At 39.4% G+C, this 25,720-nt stretch overlaps 2 protein-coding genes across 5 annotated transcripts in view; both read right to left on the minus strand.

Moving 5' to 3' along the window:
* Positions 1-19,386, minus strand: part of LOC107673419 (major facilitator superfamily domain-containing protein 3-like) — a 51,138-nt gene extending 31,752 nt beyond the window's left edge. The window contains exons 1-5 of one of the 4 annotated variants that reach the window (XM_016467008.1): positions 19,248-19,386; positions 17,471-18,203; positions 10,638-10,785; positions 6,530-6,630; positions 4,584-4,693 (exon numbers count right to left, since the gene is read on the minus strand). In XM_016467008.1, the coding sequence (XP_016322494.1) occupies positions 4,584-4,693; positions 6,530-6,630; positions 10,638-10,785; positions 17,471-18,161 (1,050 nt within the window). In that variant the 5' untranslated portion in view covers positions 18,162-18,203; positions 19,248-19,386. The remainder of the gene's footprint in view (positions 1-4,583; positions 4,694-6,529; positions 6,631-10,637; positions 10,786-17,470; positions 18,204-19,247) is intronic. The other 3 variants (XM_016467007.1, XM_016467006.1, XM_016467005.1) reach the window with 3 other exon arrangements.
* Positions 19,387-21,605: 2,219 nt separating this feature from the next.
* On the minus strand, positions 21,606-25,002 carry LOC107673431 (annexin A1-like). The gene is made up of 13 exons (XM_016467026.1): positions 24,907-25,002; positions 24,413-24,515; positions 24,070-24,154; positions 23,876-23,970; positions 23,676-23,789; positions 23,511-23,601; positions 23,127-23,206; positions 22,904-22,960; positions 22,733-22,826; positions 22,540-22,635; positions 22,168-22,226; positions 21,925-22,047; positions 21,606-21,797 (listed from the first exon to the last, which is right to left on the minus strand). Exons 2-13 carry the CDS (start codon positions 24,485-24,487, stop codon positions 21,744-21,746), a joined length of 1,023 nt encoding a protein of 340 aa, XP_016322512.1. The 5' UTR covers positions 24,488-24,515; positions 24,907-25,002; the 3' UTR covers positions 21,606-21,743.
* Positions 25,003-25,720: the final 718 nt, after the last annotated feature.

Genomic DNA, 25,720 nt, shown 5'->3' on the forward strand with positions numbered 1-25,720 from the left:
AGAAATTAAGTATCAAAATATTAGATACCTTAAAAAACCTGAATAAATAGTAAATAAACATTTTCTAACAAAAAGTGCTATGTAACAAGTAGAAAAAAAGAAAAATGTTCAAAGAACTTGTATGGAGATTTTTCCATCTACAGATTTTTCCCTGACCTTCTTTTCTCTGTAAATTAAGGGTGCACACTATTGCTGAAAAACACAATCACTACTCAGCAGTCAGATGTCTGTATGCACAAAGGCACAGATCCCTAAACAAGGCCATATCTGCAGATGAAACTTTGTTTGTAGAAGCATTTTTTAAATTTGAACTAGCACACTAGTTGACTACACCACGTTATGTACGAGAAGCTGCAAAAGACACAGGCACAAGTGGAATGTACAAAACACGATGACATTAATTTTTAAGGAAAAATAATGGGCGATATATTGCGTCACCAAAAATTATTGAGGTCATGTACATATATTGCACGATAAGTCGATATATTGATTATTGCGACAGGCCTATTTACGGTTTGTCACTAAATTATACAACGACTTTTTCTTTTTCACTTCCAAAAACCGTATTTTTAATAGTATTTTACTGTAAAATTACATTAAATGTAATTACATTTATTCACCGAATATAGTATGGAAACTTACTGTTAACCAAAATAGTCCGATCTGTGACTCAAAAAAACCCACAATATAATGCGTTGAACCACTATATAATGTGTGGCGACTATCCCGGTTCCAGATCAGCATCGCCCTGGAAACGCTGCTGCCACACTGATCACAGAAGCACAACACCTGTGCGTGATGAGTGGCACACCTGGAGCTCATTCCCGCTGGCCATAAAAGCCAAGAGAAGAGGCACCAGCGGGGAGTTGAAACGGAGCTCCAGGCGACATTAATGCTTGTTTCTCCTTATCCACAGACTCCGACAGCACCCCAGGAGAAGGATCTGCACCACAGCACTTCACCCCACGAGCACCGAGTTGAGACGGGCACCGAGCACCATTCCTCCGAGCACGTGTGATCAGTGTGTGGGCAATAAATCACCCTCCGGGGCACTTTCTATCAGTACCGAGTCTGTGTTCTCATTCACCCCGCGACATATGGTGGAGAATGCAGGCATTACAGGTGAATTGAGACACAGACTTGTAACGCCAGGTTGCTGTAACGACCTCTGTGCTTCTTCTAGGAGAACCGCTGTCTTTCCCAGGGACAAATGGAAGAGGTCATCCGCCGCCTGACTGAGCTCTCGGCCCGCCATCAGCAGTTTACCGAGCGACTGGCTGCACGACAGGAGTATACTGACCGGGTCGTGGAACAACTGCAGGCCAGCGTGGCGGGGCGCATGCCCCTCCCGGAAGCGCCCGTCAAGGCTCACCAGTACCTCGTCAGGTTAACCGAGCACGACGACATCGAGGCTTACCTCCATACATTTGAGGTTATCGTCGCCCGGGAGGGGTGGGTCCCGGAAGAGTGGGCTCGCATCATCGCCCCCTTCCTCACCAGAGAAGCGCAGTGGGCCTATTATGCCCTGCAGGCACCCCGGAATGGAAAATATGACGAGCTAAAAGCCAAAATTCTAGCCCGGGTGGGCCTGTCTCCCATGGGGGCAGCGCAGCAATTCTACCAATGGACCTATGATGAACGGCAGACGGTGAGAGCTCAAGCTGCGCAACTTGCCCGATTGGCTCACCTGTGGCTTCTCTCCGGTTCCCCTACCGCTGACCAGGAAGCGGAGAAAGTCCTTGTCGATCGGCTGTTACCGGCACTGCCCCGTCCGCTGAGGCGCCCGGTCAGTATGCGAAATCCACAGGACATCTACAGTCTTGTGGAAGCGGTCGAGCTGGCGGAGGCGACGAACGCCTGCGAGGCAGGGGAGAGAGCGGGCCTGGCGCCCCGCAGGGTAATTGGAGCGGCATCCGCTCGAAGGTGCACCGCGACCAGTCAGCAGATCGGCGGTCCCCGAATTCGTGGATGAACCAATGCCCACTGAACCCCCAGCACCGACGGCCCGAGCCTGGATGGCCGGGTGTTTCCTGCATCAGGACGGACCTTCCCCTGGCCCCAGCCGGATGGTAAAGCTAGAGGGGAAACCAGTGCAGGCCTTGTTGGATTCCGGCAGTTCAGTCACCCTAGTGCAACCTACCCTGGTGCAACCAAAGCCCGAACAGAAGTCAAAGTTGCCCCTGACGTGTGTGCACGGAGACACCCGCTATGTGCCGGCCCGCACGGTTCGGATTTCAGCGGAGCCCGGGACCTGGGCCATCGAGGTGGGCATTGTGCGAGACCTCCCCGTACCTCTGCTCCTGGGACGGGACTGGCCGGGGTTCAAGAAGCTCCTCCTCGCCCCCAGGACACCAGGCCGTACTGCCCGGAACGGGCCACGGCGAAACCGTCGGGGACCGCCCAGCCCGAGACTGGCCTACCTAGCAACGGATAGCGAGAGGGAGGGTGAGTGTCAGCCAGCTAACCTTCCATCTGTCTATCTCGATGTGTTTTCACAGGTCACGACCGGGGGTTCGTTCGGCAGGGAGCAACGAGAGGACGACTGCCTCAACGCATCAGGGACCATTTCCACTGAAGTCATTTCCACGACCGGCCCGCCCAAGCCCGGGAGTTCCAGCTTGGCGATCGTGTGGTGGTACTGGTCCCGACAGCTGCGTCTAAGTTCCTAGCGACCTGGCAGGGACCCTACACAGTAGTGGAACGAATGGGACCGGTTCTTTGTTTCATAATTACAGTGTATACGTTTTTCTTTATTTACCCTCAAAAAATGGAAGTGAAATGTGACAACATGCCCCGTAGGTGCACACATTGTAACATCTGAGGGGCACGTTGTAACATGACCATATGACAGCTTAAAATATTATCTGATCTAATGAAAAAAATATACAAGACAAACTAAAATATTTTGTTAATAAAATAAATTTATTTTTTTCAAATAAAATAATGGCGTTTTTTAATAATTAAAAATAATCTGATTTTGGAGTTTGACAATGAACAAACTGCATCCATGCTTGGGACGGCCCACATAAACGAGCAAAAATGCTTTACATGTCTTGAAATAATCATTTCTGAACATTAAACATTGACTGTCAGTTTTTATTCACCTGTGTTTCTCATTAAAATTCATTTAAGTAAATAGTGTAAATTACATTGCTAATGTCATAGAATAGCACATTGTAACGCAGTGTTACAACGTGCCCCATCTGCGCAACTGGAATTTAAAACTGGTTAGTGTCTTCTGCTAGTTATCAAAGCATTAAAAAACAATCTGAACTGATAAATAACAGATTGGAGATTAAAATAATAGCAGATTTGTTTCATTTTAAATGAATAATAAAAACTGAGATGAAAAATTTACTTAAGCCAGAATTAAAATTTTACTATGGTATAATAAATGTTCAGCGATATCTTCAAAAGATTTTTGAATTTTGGCGAACTTTTTTTTCTATATAATGTTGATATGGTAACTAATAAATACTGTAAATTGCTATGCATATAAAATGCTAGCATGTGTGGAAATATTCAAACCACGCGTGTTACAACTAACCCTTTGTGCCCCGCACTCCCCTACTCTTCTTTTTTATTTTTACTTTCTGTTTTTTAAAAATCCTGGGGAAAAGTCTGATTGTTTCCACAAAAATATTAAGCAGCACAACTGTTTTCAACATTGAAAATAAGAAGAAATGTCCCTTGAGCATCATATCTACACATTAGAATTTCTGAAGGCTGAAGGATCACGTGACTCTTGGAGTAATCTCAAATTTAAAATATATAACAATAGAAAATAGTTATTTTAAATTGTAAATAATATTTCACAATATTACTGTTTTACTGCACTTTAGATCAAATAAATGCAGCCTTAGTGAGCATAAGAAACCTCTTTTAGATATCTTTAAAATAAATCTTACCAACAACAAACTTACGGACGGTAGTGTTATACTGAAACAGTGAAAGTTGTTACTGTTGAGACCTTCTTGAGAAGAAAATGTAGAGAGATTTGGGAACAGGGTCGGAAATAACACAAATCAGTCTTAAACTTGCATTGCCCAATTTAATGTGTCAGAGCATGTGAACTAACCACTGGGCTACTTCTACAATCAAAGATATAATCTTGACAAATAAAAAAAAATAAATAAATAAAATAAAAAAAGTCAAATCTATGAATGTGAATATACTTTCCGATGCATATGCTTTGTAGGTGATTGATGAGTTGAAATGGGTTGATGTGCAGAGCTAAAGAGAGTGTGAAAACTGCTCAGTTCTCTGAGTGGAGCTATTGACTGACAGCTAAATGAGTTTTTGACTGCTGTGATGTGCTCACGTATGTGGCAGACAGGAAACACTCTCAGGCTTTCTGCAGCTCACGACCTGTTGTGAGACTCTACCTGTCAACAACTATCAAAAACTGTAAGATGCACGTTTTGTTGTCTTCAGAGTTTGACTGTTGAAACTGAAGAGAAAGACAATAAATTTGTCACGCTTTTGACCTTAGGTGAACACGTGTGATGCCGTTAAGCAGTTTGCTCTGATCTGTCAGGAAGCGTGAAGAGCTGCGGTCAGTTGAAGAGGGTAACGTGTGATACCTGTATGCTCTCCTCGGCTCTCTGTGTGCAGTTCATCATTGTGGTGAACGTCAGAGTGGTGATGAGACCCGCTATGAAATGCTGCAAACTCAGACTCAGCACTGCCATACCTGAGGGAGAAAGAAGACACAATCCAAATTAATACAATACTGCCCAATTGCAGCGTGTTCTTGTCTTCAAGTTTGAATTTGTGACTTTGAATTTACATACTGCAAGTAAAAATGCACAATGTCTCTGAAATATTGCACTGAAGATTTGACGGTGTTAGCTGTTCATGAGAAATATGGTCTGTGGGAAGAGGCTGCTCTTGTGGCTGGATGTTCTGGTGCTCAGTCTAAAGTTACTATCTAAGTGCTCAAAGAGAGTCCAAAATTATTTTTCCTACCCATTTCTGAAATCTGGAAGTGTAAAAGACCTGAAGGATGGGCTGGGGGCACCAATAATCCTCTGACAGCCAAATGTATCTTTCTTTTGTCCAATTTGGTAGCCAAATTAAAGCAGACAGTTACTGAAATGCATATGAAGTATCTCACTGGAAGGCATGCTGTAACAAACACTATGACAAATTTCAAACAAACAAATTACAATTTTGCATGGCTGATCGCCATGTTTGCATGCTGTACTGAGCAATAAAATTGTGAAAGGTAGCAAAAGAACAAAACAGTTAGAAGCAGGAGCCCCAAAACAAAACTAAACTTAAAACTAAAAATTTAAGGAGTCCAAAAATAAAAATAAAATATTCAATAAAATAAATGTCGCCCACATCATCTCCAAGTTTTTTCACAACGTTTTTTAACTGTTCTGTGCAAATCAGTGCAAAATTACCACAAGCCTTTTCTTCATGTTGTTTGTTGATATGTCTGTGTGAAAACTGAATTTTGCGAACAGTCGGAACGTATGCACCAACATGACGGAAAACAAGAAACTGTGAGTCTCTGTAGACCTACAGACAGGAAAAAAATGCACCAACATGACAGAAAACAAGAAATTGTGAGAATTTTTAAACGTATTAAGAGTGATGGTCTTCTGTCTTATAGTGTGTGCTTACTCATACTCAACACTGTCATACCCATGTTAGAAGAAACAGGACTTGCTAGTTATTAAACTGAGCTCTCCCAGACTATTATTTATGCTGACAGAACCATGTCAAACGACTAGTAGTTAAACTTAACAGACACACAAATCTGACTCTACATGATGGCCCAATTGACACTTAAAATCTAGTTCTTAGTTCTTAGTATTTTTGGCCTTTTTGAAGCTGATTATTTAATTCACAGTAACGTCCACCCAGAGCATGAGACAAACAGTCTACCGTTAATGCCTCTAAAAATCATGAATCTCAAATCAATCATTACCAGAAGCCCATTTGCCGAAAAAAAAAAAAAAAAAAAAATCATGAAGCTTTCACATCCAGCTCCCAAATTTTAGGAAAAGAAAATAATTTAAATAATCTCAAACATTAACTTTTGATTTTCACTTTTCTATTCTGATCTCACCACAGCGAGATGAGCTCTATACTGGTCTGAATGACATTCATGTTAATACTCTCCCTTTTTATCACATGCTGTTGTTTAATGCAGCATTGAGAGTTTTATTCACACCTGTTTACTCTGTGCAAGGTGCTGAAATGGACACTTTAGCCTGTCAGTGGAAAACACTGGAAACCAGAGACGGCCCCATGGATGCTTAAATGCAGGAGAACAGTAGAAAGCTCAGAAGAGAACAGGTCAGTTTCACTTCTATATATATATACATACGTACAGGTGAGCTATCTGGCTCTTACGAACAAACTGTACCCACAAGACAGGCAGTAATAAATGCATTAAAGCATAAAGATGAGCAGCACCTTATTGAATTGCAAAATAAAATAAATCTGCACCAATACCAATGTTGGTAAAATACCATGTTTGTATACTTTAGTGTGTACAAGTATGTACATTTCTCACCTTTCATCAAGGGCGAGGGCTCTAGCACTACGAGAAGTGAGCTCTGGAAGACCATGCTGACAGTCCGCATCATAAACACACGTCTCATTAGCATGCCAATACTGAGGACATAAAAGAGAGAAAGTTCAGTTATGTTATCTCAAAACTCCACAAATATGCAATATGTCATGTTATGTCATGTAATATACACCACAGTTCAATTTTGTTTTAAGAAATTAATACTATTATTTGTTGGGGACACATTAAATTAATCCAAAGTGAGAGGGAAGGACATTTATAATTTTACAAATACAAAAAACTATTTTCTACTCTGTTTTACTGTATAAATTAGTTTCTATTTTCTATTGATTAAAAATTCTGAAAAAATGTACCACAAAAACATGAAGCATTTTTCAACAATGATAATAATAAGAAATGTTTCTTAAGCACCAAATCAGCACTGAAGACTGGAGTAATGCCTGCTGAAAATTCAGCCTTGCCAGCACAGAAATAGATGACATTTTAAAATATATTTAAATACAAAACGGTAATTATACATTATACATTTCTGCACAAATAAATGCAGTCTTGGTGAGCATTATTTCTTACCAACCCCAAAATATTTAATGGTAGTGCAATGTAATAGAACATCAACAAGACAAAATATATTTTATTACAGCAAACTAAAGGCTATTAATTTACAGATCAGTCATTGTAGGACATTAATGAGGGTCAAACACACAGGACTGCCACACTGAGACAGAAAAACACTCCTGTACACATGCTTACATGCAGTGCGTTTGCTTACACACTCTAATTGATTCTCTATTAACAGCTAAAAATCTCTCAGGGGAACTTCCTTCACGACATAATCAATAGCGCGCCAAGATCCACAGCCACGGGCTGATTAACCCCCCGCTAATTAGTGACCATCACACACCTCAATTTCTCCCAGCTCCAATCAGAACACCCGGAGGGCCCTGTCAATCAAACACAGAGTCTGGAGTCACGGCTTCTATGGTGTTGCTTTTCACATCTAATATTTTTAATCAGTAATGCATAACTGTTGCATGAATATTAGTTTGACTCTTCCTTAAGGTTGTAAAAATTGTGTCTTTATATAAACGTCCTTTCCATGTGAGTAGACTCTGAGGCCTCTGACAGAGAAAGCGAGTCGAGAAAGAGAGAAGGAGATGCGGGTAAAGGTCAACTGGACTTTAAGAGAAGAGTAAGGAATCGTCTGTCATCTTAAACCAGCCTTTTAGATCTAGATGAACCCAGTCAACAACAGCAGCCGGTCAGACAGAAAGCCAATCTACCATCATTCTCATGCAAACACCCTCCCTGCATCCACTCAATAACATTCTTTCATATTTCACTCAGATGAGAGGAGAGATAAAGAGAGCTGTAAAAAAGACAGACAGTCTTAAAGAGGAAAACGAGCAAGTCAGAGAGTGAGAGAGAAGGGTGCAAGAGATCGAAAACGAGTCTAAAACAGGCGTATCACACGAGCAGTTTGCCCGATAAGATTCGTACTCTCAGATTGCTGATGGCGATCAGTGTATGGGGGTCAGTTTTTGGCCACTCAAGCGTTTCAGATGGGGCCGGGATAAGTGTCCAAATTAGCTTTTAGTGGCCCTGAACAGACAACGGCAGAAACCCAATCTGTGGGAAGCAAGGCCTGAATGCACGACTGTGTCGAATGAACGATCCCCCTGCGTGTGAAACTTTACATTCCTCCCCATTCACTGACACTGCCTTTAGCGTAGAGAGGGAGAGAGAGACCAAAAGAGAGGAGAAAAAAAAGATGAAGGTACCAGAGGGAGAGGTTACAGAGAAAGGGAAATAAAGAGAGTGAGAGAAAGAGAGGTAAGAAAATTTGAGCAGATATTTAACTCTGTGATTTTATCACGTTTTAGAACTGCACATCTGTCCCACTCACCTGGTATTTTGAAGGCACGTACATTTATGCAAGAATTTATGCACTGCTTAAACAGTACAAGTTGTGATTGTTTGGATATTTGCTCGGACGTAAATTTAGAAACTAAACCTCTCGATTAAATTCTATGTTAGATAAGTTTGTTTGTATTCAAATTATCTTTAAAATGAAATAGGCTATCTTTATCAAAAAAAATCTTTAAAAATACCTTATTATGTAAAATGCAAAATGTTAATTTCCGAAATAATTCTAATATACTGATTTGCTGCTCAATAAATATTTCTTGTTAGGCAATATAATAAGATAAAATATGCAAATAACAAGAAAAAATATTTCTTGTTATTTGCACTAAGTGTAAATAGCGATAGAGGCTATTTACAATAAGTGCAAATGGCAATGGATTCTATTTACACTAGGTGAAAATAGCAGTATTTTCTTAGTAATATGCCATTTACACTAAGGGCCAGATTTACTAACAGCTTGCGCCAGCGCAAACCGCCTTTTGGCGTTAAAATAGTACAGTCAGGATTTACTAAAGACGGGCAGTGAAGAATTAGTGCTGAAAAGACTTGGACACAGTTATTTTTGCGCCTGACCTTATTGAATATGCATTTGTGGGAGTTTCCCTTTCAGATGCAAAATTTATGGGAGGAGAGTATTAAAATGGATCACGCAACACGATTTACTAACATTTGCACTCGTCAAATTACTGGTATTTGCTCCATTATTTAACGCCCAAAAAAGCATGTCTTAAAGCAGCCAGTAATATGAGATTTGAAAAGGGAGGGGGAAAAAAAAGTTTGGTAAAAGGTGGATTCGAACTCGGGTCGATCGCATCAAAAAGACTATGGCACACGCTTTACCATCTACACCACAGGAGCTGTTTATTGACCACTGTCTTTTGTCATGTTGACTATAGCCCAATCACACGCTGGTGGGCCGAGTTAGTGTAAATAGCCAACAAGGCGGGTGTAAATAGACACTCCATTCTTGTTATTATAACTGTTGAAAATATTTGTGCTGCTTAATATAAACGCAAATCTTTTTTATCATTTTACATGTCTTTACTGTCACTTTTGATCAATTTAAAAAAAAAGTCTAACTGACCCCAAACTTTTGAACAGTAGTATATATAAACGAAAGAAAAATTATTTGTGGTCCGAATGAAATCAATCTGTGGTCCTGCATCACCTCACAAATACTTGTTTAGATGGTTAGAGAACTGTAGTTCACAGAGACAGTAGACTAAAAGGTGACGTTACTCTCAGTCTTTTAATAGACCAACATTACATCATTTTAACTAAAGTATACATCAAGTAAGCGTCAAATGCAGAAGCTCATGTAATGCATTCCAGTGGTTTATAAAACTGCGTTAAAATGCATGTTGTTTCATGGTGCCATAAGGTAAAGCAAACCAGCCTGGAGAAAATGGCAAATGTCCAGTATGAAGAGTATCATTTCACTTTAAACTCTGATACATGACTGGATGTCTGCCCTCAAGTCTGGAATGAAATAAAGACAGAACCACTGCACATGTCTTTCTCCAAAATCCTCTTCCTCGTGCCTTTCTCTGAGCACACTAACAAGTGTGTGGGCCTATGAGTCAATACCGCTTGAGGAAGATAAGCGACTCAGGCTGCTATTGGAACGGTTTAGGCAACCAAACTCCTATCTTAACTATTATAAGACATAACTGGTAAAAACCGGTCTCAGGTCAGTAGACAAGGGCAACGTATCAGCAACAAGTATATCTCTATTCACGCAGTCCAACCTTATGCATCCTGGAGGCCTTTCAGCTCACACCTGAGCCTGTTTTACTCTCAGCTCCCACAAAAGGCTGTGTTTACTTCCATTACTATCTCTTTCTATCTCTCACACAAACTCTCTATCGCTTTCTCTCTCCTTCTTTCGCGCCTGGGGCCGAGATGGGTGGAGAGATATAGTGAGAAAACACTGAGAAAAAGAAAAGGGCCGCGTTTCTTTCACAGAGAGATGGTGGGCTACAGAAACCGATAAAGCGAGAGGGGGCATAGAAAAAGGTGTAAGGAGAAATCCAAAGAACAAAGTCTTCCAACACCATTCCTGCAACATTAATGGCAAAGCGTGACTTGGCTGGAAACGGTGTTGCAGCTAGAACGGACTCAGTTTCACCATCGTTTTATTACCGAAAAAACAAAACACACTCCCTACCTGTACTGAGAGAGCAAGAAACCCCCGACTGATGAGCCGCAGATGGAAAAAGCCATGGCAACCACCCCGTTCCACAACCCAAGCTCTCTGGCCGTCATGTGGTGGTCCAGCAGGAAGAGAGGAAACATGGTGATAGCCCCCTGTTCACCTGTTCAGAAAATATAAGGTTACATCAGCACTATACACACACACAGTTCAACGATTGTAAATGCTCTTTCAGATAGAGAGAACAAGAAGACCAAGAAAACTAAGCAGATTATTGAAAATGTGCTGGATTGTTATCACACTGCATCAGACTTTTTTCAAAACTGGTGTTAAACTCCCGATAATATCCACGGATCACAACACAAACTCAGTCAAAACAAAACACTTGTTATCTGAGAATGGAAAAAAGTGATAACCTGAGCACAGGCCACGTTTTTTCACACCTGAGTCCTTGCCTTCCAGTCACTTTTTTTTCTGAGCACTTAAACCCAGACAAATGTGACAAAAACAAAAGCTGCCAGTGAAAATGCTGCCTCTACACTGCGCAGAGTCCTGCGTCGCTGCATGCTAGCGGCTGCACAGAGGCCTTGGTAACCCGCCGCCGTGTATTATTTAATGGCATTGTCATTATTTATGGAGTCTGCCTTCAGTTCGACAGCGAGACAGCCCGCTGACTGACAGCTCTGAGACCGCCGTCAAAAAGAAACTGCGCTTCCGGGGTCCCCGGGATGAAACCGGTGAGAAACAAAAACAGAAAATCAAATCAAAAATCAGACGCTTCTGTCTGAGTTCTGCTACGGTCGCTGACAGCGCCACGTGAGCGCTTTGACATAGCTTTCTTTGTGGGGGATTGAGTCTGACAGTCGAACTAAATTTGTAAAGGATGTTGTAAAGTCTGTAATGTGGTGGCAACAACGAACAATGTGACTCGTTTTTCACATTCAGCGCATCTTTTCTTCATATAAGGCAGCTATGCCACTTAGGTCCAGTGCGTTCAAGTAATAAGGATGCTGTTTTATATAAGGATGAACACATACACTCTTAAAAATAAAGGTGCTTCACGATGCCATAGAAGAACCTTTTTGTCTAAATGGTTCCATAAAGAACCTTTAACATCTGAAGAACCTTTCTATTTCACAAAAGGTTCTTTGTGGCGAAAGAAGGTTCTTCAGATTACAAAAACACAAGAAAGAGATGGTTCTTTAAAGAACCTTTGACTGAATGGTTCTTTGTGGAACCAAAAATGGTTCTTCTATGGCATCGCTTGAAGAACCTTTTGAAGCACCTTTATTTTTAAGAGTGTACCAGCCAGTCACTTTCACTTTGCAGTTTGTACAAAGAGCATTAAAACTGATTTGACTAATGTCAAAATAGTCAATTATAGCCTAATCCTTGAGAAAATTTGACACAGTTCCAGCATAACCATAATTTACTTGAAGTAAGACCATAGAAACCATGGGTAGAACCACAGAGGCCACTCATTACCCTACTAAAATCACAGTAACAAAGGCTTATAAACTACACGTAAGTGTTATATTAAATATTTTTTAAATAAATAATTTAAAAAATAAAAATGTCCTTATTTAATTATCCTTTATATTACAGAAAGACAGTACATGGATTTCCACTAAAATACCACAATATATACCGTTGAAAATGTATGTAAAGGGAACACTGCAGAAAAAATAGTGTACATAGTGTCAACATGGAAGTGTAAATGTATACAAAACACCAAAAATGATCACTGAAAAGCTCAGATGCTGCTGATCATCTCATATGCACAGCTAGACATGCGCTTCAGCGTTCTGCCTCAGTCTTTTTTTTTCTACTACGCTGCTTCAAACTAATTATTTTTTAAGCAGGGATGGAAAACAAACAACAAGGCTGCTTATTTATGTCTATAAATAATCTCAGAGCAACAATTGTCCATTTCACATGGGATTTCATTAGACATCCACAAAAACACAGTGGAGGAAAGCAGAAAAGGGGAGGCACTGGGAGGAGAAAGGAGGGAGTGAGAGAGAGAGAGAGAGAGATGCTGTATCAGTTCACCACGGTTAACAACGATAGATAATGGGGAACAGATGAAGACAAAAATGGACAACAGATTCAGGATGAGATGGAACGATTATGACAGCGAATAGGTAATGAACTACACTAGAATTGTGTGGTAGTGATTGAGAAGTTCACCGGATGCAAGATTTGAAACTCATTTTAAGTTACTGCCATTGCAATTCCTAAAAAAAATGAAATTCTGTTAGGAATTACTAAAAATGAATAGTTCAAACTAAAATGAAAACCATCTCATACTCATTCTCCTGTTTTTCCAAACTGTATGACATTATTTTTTCTGTGAAGCCAAAATGAATATACCAATTATTTACATGCAATTACAATGAATGAGCTTTCAATTCTCAAAAAGGAAGCACAAGCACCATAAATTATCAGTAGCTCACATGATTTATAATAGTTTGCTGTGATGGACAGACTAAAATGTAAGTGATTTACTGAGACCTTCCCTTCCAGTAAAAAGTGTGAGTGACGTGACATGTGGCCAAGTATGGTGACCCATACTAGGAATTAGTGCTCTGCATTTAACCCATCCAAGTGCACACACACAGCAGTGAACACACACACACCGTGAACACACACCCGGAGCAGTGGGCAGCCATTTATGCTGCGGCGCCCGGGGAGCAGTTGGGGGTTCGGTGCCTTGCTCAAGGGCACCTCAGTCGTGGTATTGAAGGTGGGAGAGAGCGCTCTACATTCACTCCCCCCACCTACAATCCCTGCCGGTACGAGACTCGAACCCGCAACCTTTGGGTTACAAGTCCGACTCTCTAACCATTAGGCCACGACTTCCCCGTTGGGTGTTAACTGTCAGTGAGCTGAATTTGAGAATCAGCCTGATCCATGAACAAATTGTTTTGTAAATGGGATAAACTGATTCACTGGAAATATCTAACTCTAAATAAACTCTAAATGACGCCATTCTCACGAACACCAAAGTTCTCAACGAAGAATTTCAGTGAATAAAGATTTACATTTCAGTCTGCACAATACAGTGGATAAATCAAATGGACTACTTATTTTTAAATCATTTTAAAGCTTGACATCTTCAGTCCTCATTTGTTTTTATTGCATTAAAAAGAACGTCCAGGATATTCTCCAAATATTCATGTTTTGTGTTCCACAGAAAATAGAAAGCCATACAGCTTTGGAGCAACATGAGGATGCAATTAAATGAAACACCACCTCAACTAAACTTCAAAAGTGTTAGAGATGCTGACTAAAACCAGCACTGCGATACTTCTCAAAGTCCCCGAGTCTTCAGCATGGGAACAGCCTGAGGAACCTGGGCCCCTCCCAGTTCATGTAGATCACTATGCCGTGCGTATCTGCATCTGTGTGTACTTGAGCAGGTCACACAACTCCATTGTAAATGCTCCTCAACCAACGACAAGCCCCATACCAAGTCTCTACGGACCTCTGAGGTTAGAATCCGCAAAGGTCTAGGTTATTCCCTTTACATTCTGGGACACAATGACATAATTGTTTGGACGAAACAAAAGCATCGAGAACTATCACTTGCACCGTTAACTATGTGAATGCGAGCGAAGATACAGTGGTATGGATGTGGAAAGGAGATGCATCCTATTCAAAGTGTGATGTACTGTAAGCTCACATATCTAAACAGAATGCTTTTTAATGTTCACACCCGAGTTACACAATGGTCCAGACAATGGGGAAACAATGTAGGTCAACTAAAAGACATCACATACTTTACTCATCTTCTTTCTTGGAATTCTGTGTTCTCCATCACTCTCAACTCACGCGTTTTCTCGTCATACCCGATGCCCCCTGCACCCCACCATCTCTCTCTCTCTCTCTCTCCCTCGCATAGTTGACCATGTGGTGGGTGTTCATTAATTCACCCCCCCTGCAGTCCTCTGCGTTCCCTCTGGAAAATATTAGCCTACTGCTCGCGTCACCCCTCCATCCCCCCCGCATACCCCTCCGTTCCCTGGCCCCTGCTGTGCGGGACAGAGGGAGGGCAGCATCAGGCGATATACATGTGTGTATGAGTGTGTGTTATGTATATACACAGTTGGAGAAGAAGAGTGAAAGACACTGAGACAGAGCAAAAGTGGCTTTCTAGTTTCTACTCCCATAGAGAATCCAACTTTAACCTCCACAAGAACACTCCCGCCTCCAGCTGGACTCTTCCCAGGGAAGCTCCACGTCTGGCCCAATCCCAGCCCCCTCCATCCCACCACTGTCCCCCCATCACCCTTTATCAACGCTTGGGCTGAGAGAACCTATATCTAACACATTTTGGTAACAACCTGTGATGCAATAGAGGCACTAGATAGCATGCAACAACGTTGTGATTAATTTGTCATCTTAGGACACATTATTCTACAATACAATAAACCTTGTATTAAAACTGTAGTAAATAACAGGGCACTTTAGTTTGTGAATTCCTATGTAATATTTATGATCACATAAAACAAGCAATAAAAGTAAAAACAACCATATAAAGGCATGGTGGATTCTAAGCACAGACTAAATATTCTATATTCACTATAACCGTGCGTTAATAGTTTTTATTGTTTTGTATTAATATTTATTGATCAACACAGCAAAATCAATACATTTGTTTTGTTTTGTTTTTCAGAAAAAGTACACTCTCCTAAAAAAACGTACTTAAGTAAATGTAAATGAGAAACAAAACAGCATAAAATATTTACTAGACTTTTTTCTAGATAATAAATTGTGAATTCTTCTTGAATGTTTATTCTCTTATCCCACTTGCAAATAGTTTTTTGTTGTTTTTGGCTTTAAGCATAAACTGCACAAAGTATTGTTAGATTTATGCAAAAATGTTTAATGAGATTAAAAAAGAAAAAAAACTTTGTTTTTTTTGTCAATGGAAAAATAAAAATAAATTTAATACAGGACATATTCTCTGAAACAAGTTCTAATATCTTATGCAAATTAGTTTCAAGTAAATGAATATTATTTTAAAAATGTTTATATATCTTTACTGAAAAGTAAGACACAAATACTGTTTAAGAAAATTATTAAGTTTTGCCATGTTCACTTTTAAGATGTTAGTGCATTAGTAAACTAGTTTGTGTCATCCAAAGTGCTGTTTAATAGTGATTATGATGATGATCGGGGGAGAAACCTTATAAAACAGATTAAGAGGGGGGCTACCGCTTGTCCTGTCTGCTGAAGCTCATCCGATTACAGTGCCACCTCTCTCTCTTTGCCAGAGACACATACACATAACACACAAAGCTTGGTTTTCTGATTAAATTTTTCTGAACAAAATATTACACTCAATGAAGCACAAACTAAATACACTGACATAAGCAGTGCAGCACATATTTCTAAATTCAGTTTTCCATTAAAATACCACAGACACAAAGAGACTCTAATCCAGACATAATCCCCTTCTGGTGCCAAACACAACATTCAGCTCATTGAAAGTGATTTATTAGCTGCTATGTATGTATATATTCCTGATTCAGATCATGTCACAGAAGGTAGGTTTGTGGTCAAACGCTGGTGCAAAGTTAAATGAAAGATTTCAATATCAGTACAGACATTCTGAACTGAACTGGGTAACCAAACTGTGTATAATTTCCTGATGTTTAGAGGCTTCAGAGCCATTGAGAATAAGATGACAGTAAGCATGGAAAAGGCCAAGACTGCCGTCTTGTGGACAAACAACACACTACCATGACTTCGTTTCAAGTTCATGGTCAGTCATGGTAATGAATTAAATAACTGGAGGGAAAAATGTACAAACATTTATAATTTTCACATCACCTCACTATTGTGATATTGTATAAAAATGTCACTTTCCTGGTAAATAACATAAGGAATTACTGTACACTTTCTTATAGTTGTCAGAGCACAGAAATAATTTTTAACATTTACATTTTTTATTATATATATTTAAATATATTCTGTACACACACACACATAATATTTTTTAAATAATAATACATTTAAAAGAATTTCACATTTTAATGAAGAAAGTGACTCATTTATTTGTACAATCAGAATAGTGGGGCAGAGGGAAAGTTATACATTTTTGGAAAAACCTGCATTATGAATTTATTAATTTTGCTGTTCTGTCTGGTGATGTAGAAATGACACTTCATTTTTTTTTTTAACTGTATGAATATAGTCAGTTCAGTACTCTACAATAGGCGTGTTTCAACTTATTCAGCAAATTAGAGGGAAATGTAAATGTACTTTAAAGGAACACTCCACTATTTTTGAAAATAGGCTCATTTTCAAACTCCCCTAGAATTAAACAGTTGAGTTTTACCGTTTTCGAATCCATTCAGCCGATCTCCGGGTCTGGCGGTAGCAATTTTAGCTGTAGCTTAGCATAGATCATTGAATCTGATTAGACCGTTAGCATCTCTATAGCATCCCTGAACTATACTCTCATTCCGGCGTAATAATCAAGGAACTTTGCTGCCGTACGTAGACAATCGCAACTTTTCATTTTCCGTCGGTCTTAGTACACGATGTAACTACAGAAGAGTCAAGTTTTAAATAGGAAAAATATCGAAACTCTTTGGTCATTTTTGAGCGAGATGCTAACGGTCTAATCAGATTCAATAATCTATGCTAAGCTACAGCTAAAAGTGCTACCGCCAGACCCGGAGATCGGCTGAATGGATTCGAAAACGGTAAAACTCAACTGTTTAACTCTAGGGGAGTTGGAAAATGAGCCTATTTTCAAAAATAGTGGAGTGTTCCTTTAAGATCTCCAAATCATTTAACTCAATCGATCTTATGTTGAATTACGACAAATATCTTACCTAGCTTGTATGTGAGAACGTAGAACATCATCCATGGCGTTCCTGGCACAGACAAGAGCTTCCTCCACACCTTCCAGGGTTGCATCACATCCTTTGACCCTCTCCGTCCTTCTCCCTGTCCCCACAGCGACTCTCCATCCAACACCGGGGCGCCCCACACGAACAGAGCAACACCACCGTAAACACAGGCCAGCAGTGCGAACATCCAGCCCCAGCCTGCAACATCAATCACAGCCAGGAGCCCTCCTCCAGCAAACACAGAGCCAGCTTTATACCCCACCACCTGCACAGTGTTTCCCAGACCCAGCTCCCCCTGCCCCCTGAGCAGCCGCACGGCCGCTCCGTCCGCCGCAATGTCCTGCACTGATGCCAGCACGTTCATAGTGAGCAGAGAGCCCGCTACGCCCATGTACTGAACATCAGGTGAGATTGTAGCGCTCACCAAACAGGTGAGAGCCAGACCAGCCACTGTGCCCACTAACCAGCAGCGCTTGGTGCCAGTCCGGTCCACCAGAGGGGCCCAGATTACCTTGAGCACCCAGGGGAAATAGAGGATTTTGGTGAGGCTGATGCGGGTGAGGGAGTGGCCAGCACCGCGCAGGTACACCGGGAGCAAAGAAGACTGCAGGCCATACGGAATGCCCTGGATGAAGTAAAGGAGACCCAGGAACACCAGTTTGTCGTTCATCATTGAGAAAGGCAGGTTTGGGGAGCCTCAGCTCATGGCTGTACTCTGTAAGCAACACAAGTATAGTGTTTGACATGGACTTGTCATAATGGTTTCTATTCAAGACGAGACATCACAACTAAATACAGTGACATTTTTAACTATTATATAACATCATACTTTCTCCGTTGACTGATTACAGTACATTAAAACAATTGTATTTTTACAATTACAAGTTTTCTGACATGTTATGATGTTTAAACAATCTTATCTAATTAAATGTGCACACATTTGCATAGATTTCTAGAACAGAATAAAGCCAGGTTTTCAAAGATCCTCCTTTCATTTTGTTAACATATTAGAGTTAAGGGTTTTTATAGAGGATATTTGTTGGGGTGTCTTTTTTTTAATCACTCCATGAATCAGGAGATATTGTCAACACCCAGAAACAAATAAAATCCTTAAAAAAATTATAGGAATAAAACTGGAAAGTTTGATGTACAGAAGTACTATTGAATGAAATATTTCTGACAATTTCTTTCTCTTATTTCTGCATGAGAAAAAAAAAACTCACTCTGAGCTCACTTTGAGAAAATGCCCTTTAAAGATATTGTATTTGAAATCAGACGCAAATTGATGTGTAATAAAATTAAAAGTGTAATAATATAAACACATATCTATCTTGGATGTTTAGTTTCCACTAGTCTGAAAGAAGACATGTTATGGAATCAAAATAGACCAAAATCTTTAACTGACAAGTGCATGAAAAAACAATGGTTTTGCCAGTAGTGTCTTACCTTAAAAACACAAACTAGCATTGCAAAGAGTGCTGAGTGGTTCATTCATTCATGAGTCATGACAGCTGGATTTAACTGATATAACTAATGCAAGTCTCATTAGATACGTTTCATATACATTCTGCAAACTGCTAGACACTAAAATATAAATATTAGATAATTAAATATTCAAGAACGATTTCATTTACAGTCATAAACAGTCCATTCTGTCACAACATGTTCTACTTGAGGGAGACTTACAATTAGGATTAAGAACAACAGAAACTATGTATATTGAAATGCACAAATAACACAACTGAAGTACAGCAAATACCTTACTGTATTTACAGATAAATGTCTCCTTCACCCGCTGTGCTCTATGCAGCATAACCTCTATTTTCCAATCCTCGGTACTTCCGCGGGAGCGCTTGACGTAACGCACTCTTTCAACCAATCACCATACAGTCCTCGAGAGCGCCGCTCACAGCCAATAAATCAACAGCGCCACCCGTCATAACAACGGTACTGCAGCGTAGGGCAGGAATGACAGCAAGTCTAGGCCATGGAGTAAGTGATGTAAAGATATCATGCCCTCACTCTTAAATATCCCACTTTATCTCTTTTCCTACCACTCCCATTGTTCCAGTCAAACATGTTTCTGACAAACAGTCCAAGTCGTAATTTGTCTTCTGTCATCCGGAATATTTTGTGGTAAATGTTTACACTGCAGGTAAGTGTATAAACCCTGTTACAGGGTTTTTTTTTTGTTTTTTTTTTAATTATCAATGGATTTCCTTGATAAACATAAAGGCATCTTTATCCAAAAGAAATATAGCTTGTACTTGAATCAAATGGTCATTATGATATCATTTACATTTGCAATTAATCGTTTTTTACAATTCATATTTATTATAAGCCAGCAAACAGGCGAATGTTCACTTAAAAACCAAGAACTTTTATGCACATTTTCCCTTGGTTAATACCTACTCGACAGGCCCTTTGTATTTATGACAAGAGCAGTCTCATCACTCTCTAATATAAAAGCCATATAAAATATAAAAATTATAAGATTTTTGAGGACCAATTGGGGTTCCTCAGATTGCCACATTTTGGAGCACCCTTTAAAGGCACCTCGAAAACTTGAGTTGGTTTACAAATTAGAGCCCAGTGAACAAAACAAGTCCTTCTTTTGTGACTTGAGTTTCCATCCCTAATTCCAACCAGTAAAACTCTTAGTGATTATTTGTGTTTATGTGATCCCCTTCATATCTATGACCACAGAGTAGGGATGGGAAGATTCCCGATTCGCTCGGTGCATCATCGGCATAAAAAGTTAACGATGCGATGCATCGGTTTAAAAAGTGTGCATCGGCTACAAGTTGTCATTTATATCGCGATGCATCGTTTCTAACATATTTGCATCGGTAAAAACCGATTCATTTATATATAATTACTAGTGGATGCGCTATACTTTTATTATTTAGAAAGTGACCAATAATCTGTGACCAATATTTTATATGTAGATTGATTTCTCCTCTCTAAACTGTTTCTCAAGCGCGCGCTCTAATCACCACTGCGTGTGAATATGACGCATCACAACACCACGGAGACCCGAGGAAAAACGGGGATTAAAGTACAAAAACTGACTTGAAATAACCTAACAAATCAATCGGGGCTAAAGCGGTTCCATTAACGACAAATTAAATTCACGCAATCTCACTAATCTGTGCACGTTTATTCTTAAACAGACCTTAATGTCGATCAGGGATCAAATCGATCCACCATGACAAACAGCGAATATATCTGTGCTGTTTAATGCATTTGAGGCGTTGTGTTTTCCTCAGTGCATAACTGACATGTCACAAGTATATTTTTCATCTGTACATGTTAGAAAGTCATGCAAACATATCTATTTTGCTGTCAGGGGTGGGCGAGGCTGACGCGAGTGAACGAGTCGAGCGCCGCTGCGCGCATGCGTGCTAAACAGACGGAGCGCAATCAAATGGGAGTGCAATAATTCTGAGTAAAACACATTTTGCTAAAATATTTGTTTTTGGACATTAAATGTGTCTTTTGTAGAATTTTAAACCTACATATAAAGTGTATTTTTATTATAGCCGTAACTGTAAATGGAATCAAATGTAAGCTAGTAGGCTACATTACTAATTACTAAGCTCAAATGAGTTAATGTGTGTTTCTTAGCAGTTAAAATGTAGTCATTTTCTTTTATTATTTATTTTCATTTTTAATTCAGTGATTTTAAATTCTAATTTAGTTATTTTAATGCCTTAAAGAGCTATTTTAGATTGTAATGTTCTAATGTTCTGCAAACTATAAAAGGTACAGCTGTAATAAAACCAGAGAGAAAGGCTGCATGGCTAGAAACTGTAAAAAAAAAAAGTAAAATAATAGTATGTAATAATAATAGTAATAGTATAAACTGAGTGATCATATCATTGTGTTCCTATTGGTCAGTAGAGGAGCTTAGGTTAGCCTGACAGTTAGCCTGCTTTAGACCAGGTTAGTTTCCCAGCATAAGTTGCCACCGTGATTCCTACCACAGAGTCATTAAACTTCCATTTTGTGCTTGCTTTTGTTTGTTTTTTCGGAGTCGACATGACTTTAAAAATTAATAAATACACCATTCATAACACGCCACTTTAGAAGCTTTGCATGAATTTACACTGACATATACATTTAGTCAAGTTTTATTTATCAAAAATGTTTCTCATTCTACTACAGTTGTTTATATGAGGTGTTTAATTCCTATATTGATAGCTAGTGGTATGCTGGTGGGTCTTCATCTGTATACATTCATTAGTGACACCAATTAATTGCCACACAAGGCTAGCAGGATTGTCTCGTAGTCTCCTTTGGTGTCATCCTAAAACAAACAAAACACAATCTTTAACAACTGAATCTATACAGTATAACATTTATTAATTTTTGTTTATGTATTGAATAGTGTAATGATGACCATATTTAAAATGTGCTAAATGAGATTTATTTACCTGGATGTCCTGGTAGAGGCTCTTGCCAAACTTACTCTGGTACTCTTGCTTGATTTTGGCCAAGTCAATCTCAGAACGGCTCACCAATATTCTGGTCAAGATCTTGCCTTTATAACCAGAACCCTGTGAAAACACAAAATCACACTGAGTGGTTCTTTTAGTTTTTAACCGTGATATATTTAAAACGGCTGTAATGTCATTTTAAATGTTACATGGATCGATTAGATTGCCAGTTACACTTGCCTTCATTGCCTGATTTAGTTTTTCAGCAAAGAAAGCAGGTTTGTTTCCAGCACATTTCACTGTTGAAAAGATGAGTCAAAATATTTATTTTGAAAATGGCATTCCATTCCAAAGACCAGCTTCTGTTTCATTGCTCAGAGCTTAAAATAACATTCTTGTCATATTATTGCATGCAGTAAAAAGAAACATTAAAACAGCATTCTTGTTATACTGTAAGAAAGTAATTCAAGTCTTAAAAGGTATTGTACATCTAAGAGAGCATCTGCAGCAATTCAAAGAAACGTTTGCAGTGAACTTATTGCATGTCATACCATTTTAAAATGCAGCATGTAATGCAATAGACAGACAGATAAAAAGGGTTCAGGGTCTCACCAACAGAAATCAAGCAGTTCTCAATATCACCCTTCAACTCCAGATCAATGGCTTTTGCGACATCCACCTTACTGTACTTGGAGTACAGCTGAAAAACTAAATAAAGAAAAGGTTATGACTAAAGTGGATTAGAAGAAAGTGTACTACTTATTTTGAAAACAGGGATGTTTTGTGTGGAGGAAGTCAACCATACCTTTCCTCAGGTGACAAGCATTCCTTGAAGTGAGGATGTCAATGAACACGCCACAGTCTGTGCCTTTTCTTTTCTCTCCTGCCTCATACAAGGCCTACAGGCAGAATCAGAGGTCAAAAAGACATGTACACACAATGACCCAACACATACTCACAATACACGGTTAATTACCCTGGCATCTTTGTCAGCCAAGTCCTCTTGCACAATCTTGTCTTCACTTCTGGTAGCCTGTGAATTCAAATAAAAAGTTTAACAATGAGCAAAAGCATTTTGTGCCAATACAAGTCACAAATCACTCTCCTAGTAAGTTGAATCAGATGTGTGAGATAAGACATCCAAAACATGATGTACGGGGAGGGGCAGAATTGAGAAACACTATATGAGCAAAGCCAACCTTGCAGAGGGAAAGCAGGGCATTCCTGAAATCTCCACCTGTCTCAGACTTGATCTCCGCCTCTAGATCCTTCTTATATTCTATAAATACAAGTCATACATTCAGTTTTTATATATACTGCATTCACATACGTACCATAAACCACGAGTGTCCAATCCTGCTCTTAGGGGGCCAGTGTCCTGCAGAGTTTAGTTTCAACCCTAATTAAACACACCTAAACCAGCCAAGCAAGATCTTCAGGATTACTAGAAACTTCCAGGCAGGTGTGTTAAAGCATGTTAGGGCTAAACTCTGCAGGCTGTTGGCCCTACAGAAGCAAGATTGGACACTCATGCCATAAACATATTTAAAGGATAACTGGATGATAACTAGCACTAATGTTACCTTGTTTGAAAACCTGTTTAATCTCTCGGATCTCTTTATTGGTCCTGGAGGCCAAAATCTCAACAAGTGTATCTTCATCTGTACCCAAACCCTGAAGAGAAAAAGACTTTAAATTATGCAGCCCATGTCAAATCTTCTATATCAACAGGCTGAAAATAATCTTACCTTCATGGCACTTTTGAGCAGAAAGGAATCATATTGAGCTGGAGTCATCAACAAGCCCAGAACCACTTCTTCCAGCTCACCTTTAAGAGCAGCTTTCAGCGCTACATCCAGAGGCTGCACAGCAGGAGAAGAAGTGATTTAGGTGAGGGAGGATCCAGACAGTAAAAATGTGTTGATATCAGGTCTAGTGAATGTGATACCTTGCCGTTTACTTGCTGATAAGCAGCCTTGATTTGCTGGCGCTGGGCATTGCTCCTGCGGACCAGCGTTTCAATGATTGTGGCCTCATCCACACCTGAGAACAGAAACTTCTTTCAACAGAGCAAACAGATGCAGAATGCAAAGATGTAGATGTATTTTATTCATCTTCACTTTTCAGAATTCATATACCTACCTTTTGTCTTGATAGCCTTCTCCAAGACGCCTGCATCCGCAGCTGCATTAAACTGAGCAAAAGGCTTCACTGTGCCCTGCCCCCCCTAAAGACATGAGAGAGCTTATTCAAATCCTTTAAAAATAGCCTATGTATAATCACGAACTGACTTCCAGCAGACCAGTGTAAGAAGTCTATTCAATAAAAAATTCAAGAAGCAACTTTTAGGAAGGAAACAGAAATACTGAAGCTCTTGCCCTTTAACAGGATGAAAGTGACTCAAATGGGGAGTGGAGTACATTCCTATCACTGACTCATTCAGTCTGGCTCTGCTCAAATTTTCCAGAAAGCTGACTAAACTTACTGTGATGTCTTGTACTGTGTTGTCTTGCATGCCCTGGTAGGAAAGCTGCTCAAGAAAATAACCGAGTGTGGACATTTTGGCACCTGGAACTCAACAGCTCAACCTACAATACATGTTGGAATATATTAAAATACACACAGTAAATCAAAAAGCAGAATCTTTTCAGGAATGAATCATCCAAGTTTTCTAGCCGTTTGAATTAATCTTACAGGAATACATGATTCACCAAAAGAACTGAACGTTAAACTCACAAAACCAGTATGTGGATTTTTATACCTCAGAGTGTTCTTTAAGCAATATTATTGCATAACTTTCATTAGCAACTTTTCTTAAACATTTTTATTATCATTTGCATTTTTTTCAGTAAACAAAAACAACGCTGTCATAAATATGCAACAATTATATATTTAACCAAAAAAACTTTGTTTTAAGTAAAAAGTAAAAAGAGTTAGACAACGTGTAAGAAGTAAAGAAAATCCCAGTTTCCCACTTACCAAGACCGAATGCACAGCAAGCGAGCAGAAGGAGAGTGTTAGCTGTATTTATACTCACAGAACCACACCTAGCAACATCAGCTTAACTTGCGCTACAGCAGGGCGTTGACTCCTTCCCCTATTAAACACCCGCTTCCATGGTACGCTAAAAGAAAAACCGTGGGCTGCATGTTTTTTTCTTTTAAAGGTGCAGTATCAGTACTTATTTCTTGATAAAAAGAAAATAACTAACACAAAGAAATTCATGTTTTTTTTTTATGTTTTCTTTTTTTTTTAACCCGCTGGTGCTCTTCATCAGAATGGTACGAAACTTGGTTACTTTTATGCCATTTGGAATGTGAACACACACAAAAAATGGCATGATTCGAGCAGGCTAAAAAAAAAATAAAAATCACACTTGGGACTATAACATTTTTTGGTGTCCGGTCACTTTTGACTGAAGCACCAGAGGGTTAAATCAAATAACACACAAGAAGAGTCTAGTCATTTCAGTAGCAATTAAAGCTGTTTTATTTTAACATGATTTGAGTCGTGTCATGAGATCACATGACCATACTTTAAATTAAAAGGAAATAAATGCTCACCATAATGATTACAACAATATTACATTTACAGGTCATACTGTACAGAATTAGCAACCCATACACACTCAAGGTGAATTATGTAACAGATATGGTTATTAGACAATGTATGATCACCAGTGTTGGGCTAGTTACTAGTTAGAATGTAATATATTACTCATTACTAGTTACTCCTTTCAAAAGTAATAGTGTTACTTTACTTATTACTTTCTGGCAACAGTAATTAGTTACAC

Source organism: Sinocyclocheilus anshuiensis, unplaced genomic scaffold, assembly GCF_001515605.1.
Source record: "Sinocyclocheilus anshuiensis isolate Anshui unplaced genomic scaffold, SAMN03320099.WGS_v1.1 scaffold508, whole genome shotgun sequence".
Classification (NCBI taxonomy): Eukaryota; Metazoa; Chordata; class Actinopteri; order Cypriniformes; family Cyprinidae; genus Sinocyclocheilus; species Sinocyclocheilus anshuiensis.

Coding starts and splice junctions, on each gene's coding strand:
- LOC107673431 (XM_016467026.1), bottom strand. CDS start 24,487: ATGTCCACACTCGGTTATTTTCTTGAGCAGCTTTCCTACCAGGGCATG. Junction 23,790..23,875: donor ATCAGCAAGTAAACGGCAAG/GTATCACATTCA, acceptor CCTGCTGTGCAG/CCTCTGGATGTAGCGCTGAA. Junction 22,636..22,732: donor TGCTTGTCACCTGAGGAAAG/GTATGGTTGACT, acceptor TTCTTTATTTAG/TTTTTCAGCTGTACTCCAAG.